At 37.9% G+C, this 18,881-nt stretch overlaps 1 protein-coding gene across 2 annotated transcripts in view; it reads left to right on the top strand.

Moving 5' to 3' along the window:
- The window catches only part of Slain2 (SLAIN motif family member 2), a 67,247-nt gene that overhangs the window by 29,336 nt on the left and 19,030 nt on the right, over window positions 1–18,881 (top strand). For both annotated transcript variants that reach the window (XM_028780783.1, XM_028780782.1), the window contains exons 3-6: window positions 5,932–6,096; window positions 11,706–11,867; window positions 14,079–14,438; window positions 14,928–15,065. In XM_028780783.1, the coding sequence (XP_028636616.1) occupies window positions 5,932–6,096; window positions 11,706–11,867; window positions 14,079–14,438; window positions 14,928–15,065 (825 nt within the window). The remainder of the gene's footprint in view (window positions 1–5,931; window positions 6,097–11,705; window positions 11,868–14,078; window positions 14,439–14,927; window positions 15,066–18,881) is intronic.

The raw sequence follows: 18,881 nt of genomic DNA, 5'->3' as shown, positions 1-18,881 counted from the left end.
TAGTATAGGGTAAAGTAGATTGAATTCAAAGCCATACTGGATTGTATATCCACTCTAAACAAGCCCAGAAACATGACTGGGGCAGTGAGGGAATGAAGAAAGGACAGACATACAGACATACATAGAAAAAAGCTAGGGTCAGGTGGGCTGATGGAGCCATATCAACTGTGTGAAAGCCTGGAACCCCAGCTTATTCCATGTACAGTGAGGGAAGGGGCTAGCTAGTCTTGGCAGGAGGTCTGTGTAGGTGAGCAGTCTTGGGCTGTAAACTTCAGGGAGAAGGTAGTCCTAGTACTAATTTTGTACTGGTCAATCATTCCTAAATAGTCACACTTAAATACAGTGTCAACATTCACTCTTAGCTATTCCTATATGTCTGAGGCATTGGTTGTTGACCTGGCAGTGCTCATGTTAAACAATACATATTCATTCACACCTTCATTCACTCTTTACGAGTTCACCAGGGACCTCCTCAACTCCCAAAAGGAAACAAACAAACAAACAAACAAACTGGGGGTGGGGAGGGAAGAAAGAAAACAGAAATGGAAGGGGCTGGAGATGGCTGGGTGATTAAGAACTCTGACTACTTTTCTAGAAGACCTGGGTTTGATTTCTGTAACCCACATGGCGGCTCACAATAGACTGTAACTCAGAGGATCTGAATTCCTCTCCTGACTTCCAGGGGGACCAAGCATGCACATGGTACACTGACATACATGCAGACAAAATACCCATACATATAAATAATGTTTTTAATTGTAGAGATATGTAAGACAGTTATTCTTAACCAGAACCGCATACTATCAAGTACTATATCTGTTTTAACAGTGTTTAAATTATAGCTACATGCACAAAACAAATTACCAAATTACATAGGTATAATGTATTATTTGAAATATGTATGTAATATATATATTTAAAATATATGTAAATCTTTTTGAGGTAATATCTCACTGTGTAGCTTTTGCTGCTTAAAACTCACTTTGTAGACCAGGTTGGCCTTGAACTCAGAGTGTTTCACCTGCTTCTGCTTCATAAGTGTTGGGATCAAATTTGTGTGTTACCATGGCAAGCCACTTTTAACTTTTTAATGGAAAAAATAACCAGTTGCAAGTTTGAACGTTGTAGTATTGAACTCTCCTGTTTTCTTTTTTTTTTTTTGATATTTTATTTATTTACATTTCAGATGTCATCCCCTTCCCCCATCCCTCCCCCAGAAACCCCTTTCCTATCCCCCCTCCTCCTTCTTGCTTTTTGTTTTCTTTATTAGTATTTTAAGTTAACATACAAAGTACAGCATCCTCATACATGTGTCATTAGAGTTCTGATTTGTTTCCCTCTGTTCCTTCCCTTTCTTCCTCCAGCTAGTTTCCTTATCTGATTTCCTGTCGTATGTATTCCATCACCCTCCCTCCTCATCCTTTTTTTTTAAATTAGTAACCTTTTTTTTTTTTTTTTTTTTTTTTTGGTTTTTCGAGACAGGGTTTCTCTGTGTAGCCCTGGCTGTCCTGGAACTCACTCGGTAGACCAGGCTGGCCTTGAACTCAGAATCCGCCTGCCTCTGCCTCCCAAGTGCTGGGATTAAAGGTGTGCGCCACCACCGCCCGGCTAACTTTTTTTTTAAATGTTAGTCAAAGGCTTTATAAGTTTGGTAATGCTCCATAACAAGATGCCCACATAATCAGAAGTGTAACCCAATATTCAACTTAGATATACCAACTATCTTTGACTGGCGGAGACACGTGAACATCCGCCTCCATGTTCCTCTTTCCCTCTCCCTCTCTCCCCCCCCCATCTCCTAACTCCTTCTCTCATTCTCCTCCTCTCCTTACTCCTCCTCTTCCTCTCCTTACTCCTCCCACCTTAGCTCCTCCTACATATCACCCTTCCTGTTAAAATAAAACTTTTCTCTCAAAATACAATTAAAGCATAACTATACCAATTAGTATCAGTAAGGTACAAGATAGACCTAATACCCAGTCCAACATTTTGTTGACTAAACAGAACCTCTGTCATCTCTCCTAACTAAAAGACTTAGCTCTGAACCTGGCTTTTTTTCTTGGCGTTAGAATGAATGTCAGCTGAAAACTGTCCTCTCAAATCTTTTCTCTCAAAGTAAATAGCCGGGATTGGCTATGAGACTATAAGTCTTCAACCCAGTCAGAAATCCAGAATGACTGAATTAACTGAAATTATGGGAAGCACAAAGCATAGCTTCTAAAACTTAGCCAATTTATAGAGACTGCTGAACACCTGGACAGTGCCTAGACTACAAAATGTTGGAGCATCTGATCTTCAGTCTTCTGGCCCAGGATCATCTGACAGACCTAGTGATGCAGAATTATTAAGGGCTGATTACTCTGTCTTGGCAGATATAATCAGTCAACTATTCCACAAGTGTGTCCTTTTCAGGACAGTAATTTGTCTGTAGATGAAAAGAGGCAATTCTTGCCTAGTGGCTGTCTCATCACAACTGGAGTAACTCCAAAGATGCTCAATTTCTTCTTAGAATCCAAGACAGGAAGCTGTCAGGAGCTGACAGGTCTCTAATCAAAATGAACATTAATACAGAAATGTTTGTAACGTTAATTCTGTGGACTTCTGACGTTTTGAAAGCCAACTATCCATGTAAGGCAATCTGGACTGTTGTCTGTTAACTTCTCTCAGCTATTTCTAAATAAAATATAGAAAACACCCTAAAATAAACTCAGAACCATGAATTTGCTATAGGCCCTTAATTCACAGGATAACCATCTTGAATCAGTTAAAAGAGTTAAAGAAGGACTGGGTCTAAGCCTTGTATTCCTAAATGTGTTATATAGGCAAAATGCCTATGAGAGTAACAATATTAATCTCATTTCTAGATCAGTAAGAAACTCGTACCAATGAAAACCTTAAATTTGAAATCAAAGTAAATTTTATGCCATTTAAAAAATTATAACTTCAGCTTAATAACAATTATACAGACTTCTACCAATACATTATGACTATGCAATAAATCCTAGCTATTCCTCCCTGTTCCAACAAAACCACTACTTTTCCCTAGAAAGACAGCCCAATATTAACCACCTCAGTCCCCAAGCCCAGGGAATAGGGGCGCCGACTCTTCATTAACTCCTTCAAGCTGGTTACGGGCGTTGAGATATTAGAAGAGGGGCAGGGGGAAGAGTAAATTGATAAGCTTCTGACGTCTGTGTCTTCACTGCATCCAGCTGAAATTCCAGGACATCAGAGGTTTGAGCAGGTCTGCTCAGCTTGCTTGATGAGTAGATACACCAAGGCTGTGTATTCTGCAATATACAATTCTCAAAACAAATTTTAGTATCAAGATAATTTTTTGTTTGAATTCTGGAATCTAGTCTCGTGGTGGCCTGCCTCTGTCACGTCTGATCCGTATACTTCTGGGAGTTTCTATGAGGGTGTGCTCCCACCATCCAACTCTCCTGTTTCAAGGAGGTTTTTTAAAATAGAATTTTTGATAAGGCAAAACTTACCCAGAAATTTGAGAGATTATTATAGTCACCTTGCTCTGGGGGTCCTGTGTTCACCTTTCCAGCTGGGGTTAACAGCGGGCCAGCATACTTGTCACATTTATGTGGATGCTAAGCATCCAAACTCCAGCCTCATGCTCGCACAGCCAGCCCTCTACCAACTGAGCCAGCATTTCCCTGGTGTCTCCTTCGAGTGTTTAATGGAGACTTAATTGCAGAAGCCTGATTGGAGCATGGACAACTGTGTCAAGGGATATGATCAGCTTGTTAGGGAAGCCAGCAAGGACCCATCTGAAGTGAGGATACTAATCTATCAGATAACATAGGTGAAAAAAAGTTTTCTTTGTATCGAGCTCTGTGACAGAAAGGGAGGGAAATATTAGAATTTCTAGACTGGCCTCGAGGAAGACAAAATCTGACTTCTATCTCTTGAGCTGGGATGTGATTTATAAGGTAAGAACTATTTATAAAGTCAGAATAACATCCTTGGGGGATTATGAGTAATCAAAGGGATAAACGAGATATGAAGAAATACAAGGAAGCCCCAGGAGTGATTTCTACATTTTCCATTTGTGTGACAGGACATGTCACCAAGTTGTCTCAGTTACTCTGTTGCTGTGTAGAGGCACTGTGACTAAGGGAATTATAAAAGAAAGCATTTCACTGGGGGCTTGCTTCCATTTTCAGACGATTAGTCCATCACCTTCATGGTTGGGAGCAAAGGAGGCAGGCATGGTCCTGTAGCAGTAGCTGAGAGCTTAAAGCGTCACCTGAAAGTTCAAGCCAGAAAGAGAGAAGCAACTGGAATGCCGTGGGCTTTTGAAACCTCAAAGCCCACACCCAGTGACACACCTTTCTAACAAGGCCACACAGCTCCTCCAACAAGGCCAGACCTCCTAATCCTTCCCAAACTGTTCTACTAACTAGGATTAAGTATTCAAACATATGAATATATAGAGGCCATTATTCAAGACACCATACCAGTCTAAATGAGGGATCTCCCCTAGGTCCCGTAGGAGAAATTGATTTTAGCAGAAAGATTGTAAGTTGGATTTGGTATGCTGACTCTAGGACACATTGGCCATACCAGTGAGAAAATATTGACATTAAATCTCAGAAGAAGAAGATTTGGGACTGAAAACAAATAATGGGAGTCTGTGGCGGATTGATGGTCATTAGTGTCGTGAAGAAGAACACAGAAGACGAGGGCATGCTGGTGATTAGTGAGCAAATACAATAAACTAGAGAAGATTGAAATTAGCAATTGTGCTTCTGCTCAAGTTGACGTTCCTGTGACCATGCTGCATAGCAATACATCACAAATATGTATAGATCGTGTTATCTCACTGAGAATATGTATACAATCACATGGTCTAAGTAGATAAAAAAATGTTTATTCTTCCTCCTCCCTAAACCACCCACTCTTCTGTCAGTAGGCAAACCAAAATTTCAGCTAATTTATTTTTCTTTATTCATCTTCCAGTTTTTAATGTCTGTTCCTTTTTAAAATTGATTTTCTAGTCACTGTTTATTACCTAGTCTAGTCTATTTATTAGATTTTCACTCTGATATGATTGAAGCACAGTGCTCTTTACTCAAAGCAACAATAATAACAAAAAACCTATCTCCATCCCTCACCCCACCCCCTCCACCCCAAGAAAAAAGAACTCTAAAGCTTTAACTTGCTACTGAATAGATTTCATGCTTCTGGGCATAGTGTATCAGGACTTGTATTACGTCTGCTTTATTAGGTGGGGGAAGGTGAGAAACAGGGTCTCACTATGTAGTCCTGGCTGACCTGGAACTCACTATATAGACTAGGCTGCCTTCAAAATCAAAAAAGATCCACCTGCCTCTGTTTCCCAGATGCTGGGACCACATCTTACTCCCTACTTTTCCCTAAGCTGCTCCTTCCTGTTCTTTACCACTGTAGGCTACTCTTCCTTGAGCACTTGCTGTTTTTAAGCTATCTCTCTCTGCAGCCCACGTCTATATGCTCTCTAGGATTTAGCTTCTTTGTGAGTACCGAAAGTGTTGTGTAATGGAAGGAAGAAACATCCATTTAAGGTTGATGCATGTGTGGGTGGGTATGTGGGGGTGGGGGTTCATTTGCTGTTTTAGACCCAACACTAAGGCCAGTTACTATGCTTCTTAAGCTCTGGTGGGGTGATAGAGGTGTCACATCTGTCGCTTCCCACTCAACAGTCACTTATTCTCAGCATTTGGACCAGTTACAAGTCTAGTTATTGCTGACTCCTGTAAAATTCCCTACCTAAGGTGACAGCAGCACTAGTCTGTGGACACAAACACACAGTTATATAAAAGGCTGTTTAATGGGACATTATGTCCTGACCTCATGAATCTATAAGAAGAAAACTTTTTGAAATGTTAACCTTTTCTCAGTTACTAAATTTGATTTTCTCCCTTTTCGTTAATACAGCTCTCAAGAGGCAAAATTTATACAATAATCCTTTCAACTCTGTGAGTTATTCAAGTCCGTATAGTCCAAATGCCAGTAGCCCTTACAGCAGTGGCTTCAACTCTCCATCCTCAACACCAGTGCGACCTCCCATAGTCAAGCAGCTTATACTTCCTGGAAATTCAGGTAAGGAGTGGCCCTACCTCCCAAAGTAACAACTCATCTGAAGTTTAGGTTCATCTTATTTATGAAACTGAAGCAAGAGGAGAAAATCTCTGGGATGTGCTGTTTTATACTAGTTACTGTACTGAGCACCAAAGACACAAAGGCAAGTTAGTGGCAGCCCGTTTTCTGCATATAATTTTCCTTGGTGTGTATCTAAATCTGATTTTAAAATTAGTATTTAAAATTTGGTTAAATTAATCAGGACCACAAATTTGATTCCTTTAACCAATAAAACCTATTTACAGCCTGTTGGGGTTATAAAGTCTACAGACCCAAAAGAGGTTTAGTAAGCATTGGTACTCCAGTTAAATCACAGTGTAGGCTACCTGTGTGACTGTCCCGAGAGCAGTGGGTGCTGTAGTAGACATGAGGAGGACAGACCGCTGTAGCTGCGAGCCTGCTCTGTTCTCATCTGCTCTTGGAACTTTGCTTGAGTAGCTCACTCTTCTCTGTAACTCACCACATCTCTTACTGCGTTCTTCTTTAACCTTGTGGTGCAGCTTCCCTCAAAATGGTGAGGGTACTGCTTAGCTGTGTGTGTGTGTGTGTGTGTGTGTGTGTGTGTGTGTGTGTGTGCGCGCGCGCGCGTGCGTACGCATGTGTGCTTGTATGCACATGCATGGGGAGTCCACAGGTTGACATCAGGTCTTTTTTCTTTCATTTTCCACCTTGGTTTTGTGATAAGGTTTTTCATGGGCCTGGAGCTCATGTTTTGGCTAGACTGGCTGGCCAGAGAGCTCCAGAAACCCACCTGCCTGTGTGCCCCTCATTGCTAGTTTACAGACTTTGCTGCCCTAGGTGGTATCTTCAGCAATCAGGGCTTACCTTTGACTAGTAAGAGGCAGCTGGAGGCAGTAGCAAATTTGGGAGTCACTTGAATTACCCTAACCAACCTCACATGACCTCAGACGCTCGCTCCCTCCCTCCCTCCCTCCCTCCCTCCCTCCCTCCCTCCTTTTCTCCCTCCCCCTCTCTCTCTCCTCTCTGAGAGAGAAGATAAAGTGTGTATAGATATTTACATATATACACACATATACACATACATACATGCAGATGTTATGTATATAATTTCAGATAAATATAAGGTAATATGAGTCCTTGAGGCTTTTATCAGGCCTTGGTGTTTTTATCTGCTCTCCCTTTTTCTTCTGTATCGATGTCCCTCCCCATTCCCACTTGGAGCCCCTCCTCCTCTATTTTTGTTTTCCTCTCTCTATCATGTTATTTCCTCTCTAGTGCTCCCCTCCCCAGCTCCCAGCCCATGGTTTCATTATACTCTGCTAGTTTTCTTCAGTGATTTTGTGTTTATAAACTCATACCTAAAGATTTGGAGCTAGCAGATGAGAGAACCTGGCTTTCAGTCTTGAATTATAATCTTTTCTATATTTACCTGCAAATGTCATGATTTGATTTTAGTTTTTACAGCTGAATAGTATTCCTTTGTCATAGTGTCACATTGTCACTGTCTGTTCATCAGTCAAAGGACATCGGGTTGTTCCATCTCCTGGCTCTTGTGAATAGGGCAGCAGTGAGCATGGCTCAGCAAGTATCTGCAGAGTATGACGTCAAGTCCTGTGGCTTAGGCCAAGGAATGATACAGTTGGATCATATGATAGATTTATTTCTGTCTTTTTGAGGATTTTCCATACAGATTTTCAAAGTGGCTGCATCCACAAATTTCCATTCCCACCAACAGTGAATAATGAGGGCTCCTCTTTCTCCACAGTCTTGCCAGCATTTGTCTGTTTTGTTGGTCTTAGTCATTCTGAATGAGATGAGATGAAATCTCAAGACTTGTTTTAAAGTTGTCCTTCTCTAATTGCTGAGGATGAGGAACACTTCGGAGGTACTCTTTAAGCATTTTGAGCATGGTGCCTTTCCATGTTCCAGTGTCTCCATCTCATTCAGAGTTGAAGATTTTGTTGTGGAGGCCTGTCACCTTCTTGGTTAGGTTTGTTCCAAGATATTTTATTGTTATGATAATGTAAATGGGCATGTATCCATGACCTCTTTCTCAGTATGTTTGTTGTTAGTGTGTAGAAAGACTACTGATTTTTATAAATTGATTATGTACCTTATCACTTTGGTAAAATTAGTTGTAAAAGTTTTCCAGTTGAATTCTTGGGATCTCTTATATACAGCATCATATTATCTGCAAATAGGGATACTTGACTTCTTTTCCTAGTTGTATGACTTTAATTTCCTTCTCTTCTTGCCTTGTTCAGGCTGGTGTTCCACCACTGTCTAAAAAAGGAGTGAGGGTCAATGAACAGCCCTGTTCTAGTCCTGATTTTTATGGGATCACTTCAAGTTTGTCTCCACTTACGATAATGTTCATTTCAGGCTTGTCATATCTACCCTGTATTTAGAAGGTATGTTCCTTCTAGTCCTACATTCTCTTAGGACTTTTATCATGAAACTGTGTTGGTTTTTGTCAGAGGCTTTTTCTTCATCTTTTGAGATGATCATATGATTTTTGCCTTTAAGTCCATTTATATGACTTATGGTTATTAACTTACGTATCTTGTGCTCTCTAAACTTGCATTTCTGGATAAAACCAACATGATCATGGTGGATGACCTTCTTGATATGTGCCTGTATTTGGTTTGCTAGTATTTTATTGAGGAATTTTGCATCTATGTTCATCAGGAGCATTGGCCTGTACTTTTTGGGGTTTTGTTGTTGTATCTTTCCTAGTTTGAGTATTAAGAGTAATACTGGCTTCATAGGACAAATTTGGAGTAATCCTTCTTATTTAGAAAGAAAAAAAAAGACTTATTTGGTTGTAGTTCTTCTTTGAAACTTTGGTAGAATTCTGCTGTGGCACTATCTAGACCTGGTGTTTTGTTTTTTAAGTTGGAAAGCACTTTATTCGTTTCAGTCTCCTCCTTTGTTAGGAGTCTGTTTATGTTGTGATCTCTTCTTGGTTTAACTTTGGTAGTTTGCTTGAATCAAGAGATTTATCCATCTCTGATTTTTTTAACTTAGTGAAGTACAGGTTTTAAAATTCCTTTATAATAATCTGTTTCTTTATGTCATGATGTTTCCCTGTTCATTTTTTATTGTTAATTTCACTCCCACTTTGTGCGTGTGGTTAATTAGACGAAGAAGGCCTCGATGTGTCTTCTCAGAGAACTAGCTCTTAGATTCCTTGATCCTGTGTACTGCTTTCTTTTTTTCTGTTTGATTTTTATTATTTTTGCCATCTCCTGGTTTTGAGTTGGTTTTTCTAATTTTTTTGAGTGGAGTCATGGAGACGTTTATTTATTCTCTCTAATGCAGACACTTAGGGCTGTAAACTTCCTTCTTAGGACTGCTTTTAATGTGTCCAGAGCTTTTGTTGTGCTCTGTTTTTATTTTCATTTAGTTTCAGGAATATTTTGATTTCTTCTTTGACCCATTCGTCATTCAGTAAGGAGTTGTTTATGCCATGGAAATTTTCTTTTTGGTCTTGTCTAGTTGGGATTCTGTGTGTTTCCTGTAGCTGTATGGATATATCTTTGAAATGTTCTCCTCTGTGACCTTATTAACTGGTTTATGGCCCTGACCTCGTATTCGCTTGTCTACACCTGTAGCTCAGAGGCTTGGCGTTGTGATAGTGTGGAGCATTTCCTACATGTTCTTTTTTTATTGTATTTTTTATATTCTTATTTCATCCAAATCATCTATAAAGTCCTGATATTCTTTCTTCTGTCTGATTCATTTCTTCTTCTAAGGTTTTCCCCAGAGTTTTCTAATTGGCATATTAAATTTTTCAGTTACATCTTCATTTTAGCTTGTGTTGTGTTTAATTTCACCTCTTTGTTGCATTCCATTTTCCAATCTTAAATTATCTTTGTCATCTCATCCAGCCGAGTATTTGGATTTTCTTAAGACATCACTCAAGCATTCTTGTTAATCTTTTTGGAGGGCAAAGAAGTGTGTGTTTGTGTCTTCTTAAATTTTTTCAAACCCTTTGGTAAGGTTTATGGCTATCATTTTAAATTCTGTGTTGTGGAGTTCGTCTAGGGAGCACTTCCATAGTTCTAGTAGGTTTGAAGGAAGATGTACTGTCTTGGCCATTCATGTTGGCTTTGTATTTGCAATTTGAGTTGAACATGTAGACTTCTTTCTTTATTTTTGTGTCTTATGCGATAATCTGGCCAATCTGAGTTAGGCCAGGTGAAGGTAGTGGATAACCTGTTTAATTAACCTTGCAAAGATGGTCTCTAGGCCACTGGCCTGGAGCTAGGGCTTTGGGTGTGGAGATGGCATCAGACAGAGAGGGATGAGCAAAAACAGATGGTAGAGCAACGGAGTGTATCGCCAATCAAAGATGGCGTCCACAAAGCAGGTCACTGATCTGGAGGTCAGCCTGTAGGCATGAAGATGGCTACAGACCAAAGGGTAAAAATGGGGGATGGGAAAGGGAAGAGGCTATCTCCTTATAAACATAGTTTCTGGACAAAGAGGGATCTTAGGTGGGTCTGGAACTAGGCTTGTGTATAGTTAACTGTAATGGTGAATTGGTTTTTTTGGAAACTAGATGTAGTTCATGCCTGTAATCCTAGCACTCGGGAGGCTGAGGCAGGAGGATTGGAAGTTGGAGGCTAGCCTACGCTACATAGTAAGTTCAAGGAAAGTTTATATTACACAGTAGAACCCTGTCTCAAAACAAAACAAAAAAAAACCCAAAACAAAACACACACACACACACACACACACACACACACACACACACACAAGCCTTTTATCATTTCTTCTATGAAACAGGTCCCCATGAAAGTATCTCCTAAGAAACACACTAAATTCTTTCATGTATTCCTTGTTTCTATAGTTTTTTCTTTTTGGTTTAGTGTAATAGAATACTTTAAAAAAAAAAGTAGTAATTTCCTTGATACTGCCTATTGTTCTTCACTAGTTTGGTAAGCATGGCATGATGTAGGACAAATTAGTATTCTTTTGGGGGCTGGTTCTTAAATGTTTAAAAATGTGCTTTTCTTAAATTAGTTGTGTTGTTTAGGAAAAGTACATTTTTTTTCTTCAAGGAAAGATTATGATGTTGCTAATGACAAAATTTGAAAGGAGAAAACACTATCATACACTCATCTACTTACAGAATGGTTTCCCTGACTATCTTATAAAAGTTGAAATTCTCCAGCCCAGTGGTATTCATCCTATGGATCACAAGGGGTCGCCTAAAACCATTGGAAAATGTAGATATTTACATTTTAATTCATAACAGTAGGAAAATTAGTTATGAAGTAGCAATGAAAAGAATTTTATGGTCACCACAACATGAAGAACTATGTTAAAGGCCACAGCATTAAGAGGGTTGAGAACTACTGGTCTAGCCTGTAGTTACTGTGTATAAGGCACTTGCTGAAAGCTTAATTATTTTGTGGGACTTAAGTTATACTTTTTTCTTCAATGAGGTCAGTATCTGATTTTAGTTTTTGGAAGTTTTGTAAATGTAAATGGGGCAGAATAAAAACCAAATCAAAGGATGTAATTATTTGGCTAATTACACCAAATGTTTAGCTCAGTTTTTTTCTTACCAAAATTTGATGCATTTTTTCCTTTCCCTAAAGGTAACTTCAAAAGTTCATCAGATAGAAATCCTCCACTCAGCCCTCAGTCCTCTATAGATAGTGAGTTGAGTGCATCAGAATTAGATGAAGATTCAATTGGATCCAACTATAAGCTAAATGATGTCACTGATGTGCAGATTCTAGCCCGGATGCAGGAAGAAAGTAAGTTTTCATTCTTAAAATTGAGATTTTTGTTATTATACAGCTTATTATATATATTCAATTTATTATGCATTTAAAAGTGTTATGAAACATAGTAAGATGATTAAAGTATAATTGCTGAAGTAAACATTTCAGAGACTAATGTCACATATGTACTTGTTCTCAAATAGTACTTTATATAAGACAGCTTTGCTGTAGGAAGGACAAGAAAGGCATACGTGGTCACTGAGTAGTGTTTGTACCATGTATAGTTGGTATTGGCTCTTTTCACTGTAATTATATGTTACTCTGTACCTTAGTGTGTTTTTAAGACCCTAGGATGCCTTTTTACCTTTTCATTTACTATTCTTCCATGAAATTATAGTATCACAGTTACACTCTGTATCTCTTTAAGTACAATAAGAGCCCCAGTATCTAATGTTGTCTCTGGCACCCTCAAAGTATACATAGGTAAAACATTTTCATACTTTTTGAGGATGCTGCTGTCCTTGCATATGTGTATATTGTAGGATGACTATACTATAATAACGTATAAACTACGTGATAGTAAACTATAACGTGATCCTGTAACCTTGTCAGTGAAATACATGTCAGAGTCTTGACAGTGGCTAAGCATATGGAGTATTGCTAAAAAAATTTAAGAGCTTTGGTTGCACCTGTATGCATGATCTGTCTTGTAAGATATGTTGTAAGCTTTATCAAGCTGTAGGTTTTAGGAAACTGTAGACTGTTTCCTACTCCACCGGATCATTCCCACTTGAGTGTAACCTCCCCTGGAGAGATGCAGAGCTTTGTGCTGCCTGGATTCCTTAGCCCAAAACACTAACAACACGGAACGCCTTTCTTCTGTGAGTTTTCTTTCTCTCCACTGAGTCAGTGTAGGGTCGGTAAGATGCTAGCTTTTCATACATAGGAAAGAGAATGCTGCCTAATTCTTCTGTGGAGAGTTCTGCAGGCTATTTTCTATAGCTTTGATGCTGTGTTTGGGTAACAAATAGTAGAAATCATAACTTTTTATACTTAGTATTATGCCAGGAAATTGAAAACATCTTCCTACCCTCCTTTTTTAAAGCTATGATTTTATCCTTACAGTATGGCTTTTCTAGGATTTGTATACAGTAGTTAAAAATTAGTAGTTAAAAATATTTGAGCTGTTGCCTGGGTAAGTGCCTTTGTTTTTACAGTGAGAAATGCAAAATACTATGGTGATTGTTACTTGCTTAAAGTTCTCCTTTGTTACTGGAGAGGCTGCATTGGGTTCTGACTTCCTTTGTATAACAGTGTTCCCTTTTGCGTTGCTGTCTTCTGTTATTGCTGTTTACTGCAGTAAGTTACTTCTGCTCATCCCAGACCTACAGGGCTGCATGAGCCTAGCAGTTCTAAGGTTTTGGAGGGGTTGCTTGCCCTTTATTTTGTAGTTCGTGGGGATCCACCTTGTGTTTGCTCTGCCACTGAACTCCTTTCCCAGGGATTTGTGGTTTTAAGAGATACCCTGGAGCTCACCCCTTTGATAGCAGTTTCTGTGCATAAAGGTTTGAATCTGATTGTACCATCCCTTTTAGTGGATGCCAGTAGCAAGGACGACTTGCTGACGATATATCTGGATTCCTTCCCCCTCGTTATAGCTTTAAAGGTTTGTATGCTAACTGCTGCACTGTTCAGTGTCTACATGGTTCTCTCTCAGTGCTCCTTCAGTCTGAGTTTAGGGTTCTGTGTTTAAAGTAGCACTGCTTTTTGTTTTGTTTTTAATTTATGGCTTTACCTTGTTACTTAGACCCCAAAGTTATTTTTTTATTATTATTTTTATTTTGTTTGTTTGTTTGTTTTTGTTTTGTTTTTGTTTTTCAAGACAGGGTTTCTCTGTGTAGCCCTGGCTGTCCTGGAATTCACTCTGTAGACCAGGCTGGCCTCGGACTCAGAAATCCACCTGCCTCTGCCTCCCAAGTGCTGGGATTAAAGGCGTGTGCCACTACCGCCCAGCCTAAAGTTAGAAGTCTTACAATTAAGCAAATAATACATTTTCGTTCAGTTAAAAATAACTTTGGGGTATAATTTATGCAACCTTATTTAGAAGAATTGTAGAAGTAGGAAAGGAATTGTTCTTTATACTTTACACCGTAAATTGAATTTCTCAATAATAATCATTTACTTCATTTTTTAAATGTTTGAAAATATAGTCAAAGAAATAACTAATGCATTTGTTGTTGCTAGGTCTCCGGCAAGAGTATGCAGCCACCACCTCTCGACGCAGTTCTGGTTCATCTTGCAATTCTACGCGGCGGGGCACTTTTAGCGATCAGGAACTGGATGCACAGAGCTTGGATGACGAAGACGACAGTATGCATCATGCAGTATACCCTGCCGTTAATAGGTTTTCTCCGTCACCACGAAATTCACCCCGACCATCTCCTAAGCAGTCGCCTCGAAATTCACCTCGTTCACGGTCTCCTGCCCGGGGGATAGAATACAGTAGAGCATCCCCACAGCCTATGATTAGCCGCTTGCAGCAGCCTCGCCTTTCCCTCCAAGGCCATCCCACAGATTTACAGACAAGCAATGTTAAAAATGAAGGTAAAACTGCAGAGCTTGGGAAAGAGATGTCCATATTTTAGTGTAAAAAGAATACATTTCCCCCCGATGGTTTTATTTCAAACAGGTAGTTACGTTCACTGTTTCTTTAATGTAAACATGAGGAGAAGTAAATTTAACTTTATGAAACTAATTATCCGTCAGTTACTAATGTGATTCTCAAGCCCAAATGCCGGACTAAGTGGACATCAGAATTTTTAAGGGTTTGCTTTATTTTATTCATGGAGTGGCCCTTATTTGTTTAGGTTTGATTATGTAACTTACAGTTTCTTTAAGGGTGCTATATTTCATCCATTTATAACCTCTGGGTTTGCTTTTTTATACAATTTCCTGTTACTTCTACAATATACAGAAAGAAATGTTTAAATATAGTATTTTACTTTGAATTATACTTAATATTTTAGTTATCTTTCTGAAAAAAATGGTTTGATTATTTTTAATTATTATTTATTTAAAATCCCATTGTTATAGAAAAACTTAGACGCAGTCTTCCAAACCTATCCCGAACATCGAACACACAGGTTGACTCCGTGAAAAGCAGTAGAAGTGACTCCAATTTTCAAGTGCCAAATGGAGGAATACCTCGAATGCAGCCTCAGGCTTCAGCCAGTAAGTACCTTCCTTACACTCTGAAATGTCATTCAGCAACAGAAAGGGGAATTATAGAAATGGATTTTTGTGCTGATTTAAGCCATTGCTACAATATGGCAAAGTAGCTCAGATGGTCAAGGCACTTGTTGGCAAGCCTGGCCGCCTGCATTAGAAACCTTGAACTCATGGTAGAAGAAGAAAACTACATCTAACCTCTCCACCTGCACCATGGTATGTGCACCACTCCCTCAACCCTCCTCCGCCCGTTAACTAAGTATATGTTTTTAAATAAAAAGTAAAGTAAAATTAAAACGATAATATTGTAAGAAAATTACAATATTCACCGACAGATTACAATAGTAACTGACAGATAATTAGTTTCATAAAGTTAAATTTACTTCTCATGTTTACATTAATGAAACAGTGAACATAACTACCTTTGAAAATAAAATAAAAAGGACAGGCTTTGAAATAAAAGGACAGGCTTTGCCTTTATTTATAGACGGATACAGTCACTATCAAAATAATATCTTTAGTAAATAGTTTTTCTTTAAAAATCTCCCCCATTTCCACTTTCTAGAGATAGAGGTACAGCTCAGTGATAGGATTAACGAGTGTGCATGAGTTCCTCCATTTTAATCCCCAATGCCACAGAAGGAAAGCAAAAATTAAAGTTTATTGTTACCTATTTTAAGCCATGTAATAGCAAAAGTAATTAGTTGTTCAATAGTACAGTCTTTTAAATCTATAGCAAAACTGAACTTGTGTGTTTTCTTCAAAAAACGAAAGTATTTTATAAGGATTTGTGTAACTTTGCTTAATATCTGTATCTGTTCATATGAAGTTTTTAGTTTTTATTTGATTAATCTCTGTATCTGCCAAGGATTTGTAAACAGTATAATATTTAATCAGCATAGATGTCAATTAATCCATATTTCTAATTTGACTTGTAATACAGATTAAAATTTGAGGTAATAAATTACCAAAACCATTATTTTTTAATAATTAATGACCTTTTTTAAAAAAATTGTTTGAATTAATTATTGAGTTAAATCTGAACTAAAGATAGAGTATTTGAAGTTCAGTCCTGGCATAGTACATGCCTTTATCCCCGTCATTCAAGAGGCAGACTAGACAGATATCTGTGAGTCCAAATCCAGCCTGGTCTGTATAGTGAGACCTAACTAAATTTTTATTTTTGATCATGAATATCAACCCATGAATATGACAGATCTTCACGAAGGTAAAAATCTTTATTTATAATAAATGTTTGCCTTTATTTTTGACAAGAAGTATTGTGACAGGGTGTTTCTACTCTAGCATGACATAGATTCCTTGAAAGATTGAAATTGTTCAGCATTTTACATTAAAAATGATGAGATTTAGGGGAGTAGGAAAATTACAATTTAGGGGAGTAAATAGCACTAGACCATAAAAGTTCAATCCCAAGCAACTTTTTCACGGCATTAACTAAAGTAGTAAAGATCCTACAGAAGTAATAACAGCTGTCACAGTAAAACCATGTAAATTTTTAACAAAATGAATATTCCAGCAAATATCAGACTCAAAAGAGTGTGAAGGTAATTAAATGAAAGAAAAGGGGTGAGACCAGTAAGTCTTACCGAGACACATGCAGCATAAAAGACCGAGGTGTGGCTGGAGAGACAGCTTAGTAGTTAAGACTGCTCTTCCAGAGGTCGTTTCCAGCAACCACATGGTGGCTCACAACCATCTGTAATGGTATCTAGTGACCTCTTCTGGTGTCAGCTACAGTTTAGTCATGTACATAAAATAAATTGTATACATAAACTAAATAATTCTTTAAAAAAAAAAAAGACCAAATCAGTGCACAGTGATAACTTTGAGCCTAAGTGCATGGTGGGAGAATGAGTGCACATGAGCAGCGGCTGTGCCCTGCATTGAGGACTGTGGCTTGAAACACTGCCGCTTACCAACTACGGCAGACAGGAGTATATAACCAGTCGGGGTCTGGAGAGATGGCTTTCAGTTAAGAGCACTGGGTACTCTTCCAGAAGACCTGACTTCTATTTCCAGCATTCACATGACTGCTCACAACGGTCTGTAACTCCATTCCCAGGGTATCCAGTGCCCACTTCTGGCCTCCATGAGCACCAGGTGTACATGCGGTGCACAGATGCAGGCAAAACAACCATACATTTTTAAAGAATGTTTTTTAAATGAGCTATTTGGAATTACTTTTATGTAATATATAAATACACCTGTGATTTTACATCTTAATAAGTGGAAGATTAGTGTTCAAACTGTGTTAATTCAGCTCCAGAATGTGAAGTCTTCTTTAGAGATTTGTCATATCCATGGCTTATTACCAAGATATAAAGATCATACAGAAATTTTTTTTATTATGAGTTTGAGACTATAGTTTAAAGCACTATAGAAAATTGTTACTCAAGATTTTTATATACCTTATTCTACTAGGCATATATTAAAATGTTTTTGGTTTTTTTTTAATAAGATAAACTTAAATTTTATTTTCTACTTACTGAAGAGTTGATAGAGTTTTTTAAAGGTGTTATTTGATGATATTAGAAACAAATTATCATAAAAGTTGTAAAAATAAATTTAAAGGTAGAATTTGAACTCATTTATCCCTGAAATAGAGAATGATCAATTTTATGTTTTTAAACCCACAAGTTAATTTGACACATGAAAATATCTTGTTTCTGGGGGCTTCTCCCTCAGATCCTTGACTGATACCAATGACAACCTGCAGTGTTAATGGGCATGACTACAGGTTTAGGGAGTGGTCGTCCTCACGGGCATTATACCATGCTTTCCCAGCTTCTCTACACGGAGGCACAACAACGCTTGCACTGGCCTTCTAGGACGGTGTTGTTGGACTTAGTGTGAATTATTAAGATCTGGAGTTTTCAAAATTCTACATGATAAATCTCCAAACAGCCTCCTGAGTAATAAAACTAGTTCTGCCTAAATCTTCCTTCATCCCATTTCTTGGACTATTTTAGCATCCTGAATCTTTATGGGGATAAAAGAACAGACAGATTGGGAACTTAGGACTGGAATAATACACTAACAAATGTCAACAGAAAATGTATATTAAACTCTTTGATAATTATCTGTTTTCTCTAGCAGTAGAATTGTCATTATGCAGTCATATTATTATTGATAATTAATGAAAAATGAATAGGGAAAACAATAGTTTTCCAGTTATTAGTTTATTATAAGGAAAATATAGTGCAGTTTTACAAAGTTGCATTTCTGCATTTGATAAAAATTGTATAGGTAGAAGAGTTCATCCTTTTTAAAATTGGATGTATACTTGTTCTTTCGTACATTTGCAGCTACAGTAACACTTACTTAGACTTTAAAATGTTCATACAAGCACTACACAAATGTACTTGGAAAATAGAAAATCCAGCACATTAACAAGCTTAAAACTTAATTTTAAGTATACTGTATAAAAATTTAGATTCTTGTTATACATTAATAAGTGAGAGTTATCTATTTTCTTAAGGCTTTACATATTTTTAATAGATAAAATATATATGTAATTATGCTTTATGTATATAATTATATAATACAAAGTTTTCATAGTTTTTTACTTTGATATATGCTATCAAAGTAGGTATAAAAGTGTATACAAAATATAACAATTTTTATATATTTTATATGGTGAATTGGTTGAAACTTCGGTTCCTAGTTAATGTTCATTCTGTCTTAAGTAATTCTTTCTTCAGCTGTGAGTGGTAAAGCTTTGGTCTCATCTGCTGGTCTGCATGAAGCTAGCTTTGCCAGGCTGCTTATTCTACCCCCTGGGCCACTTCTTTGCCTTGT

The sequence above is a fragment of the Grammomys surdaster genome, unplaced genomic scaffold (genome assembly GCF_004785775.1).
Source record: "Grammomys surdaster isolate TR1022 unplaced genomic scaffold, NIH_TR_1.0 372, whole genome shotgun sequence".
Taxonomy (NCBI): Eukaryota; Metazoa; Chordata; class Mammalia; order Rodentia; family Muridae; genus Grammomys; species Grammomys surdaster.
This window is presented reverse-complemented; position numbering and strand designations above follow the sequence as displayed.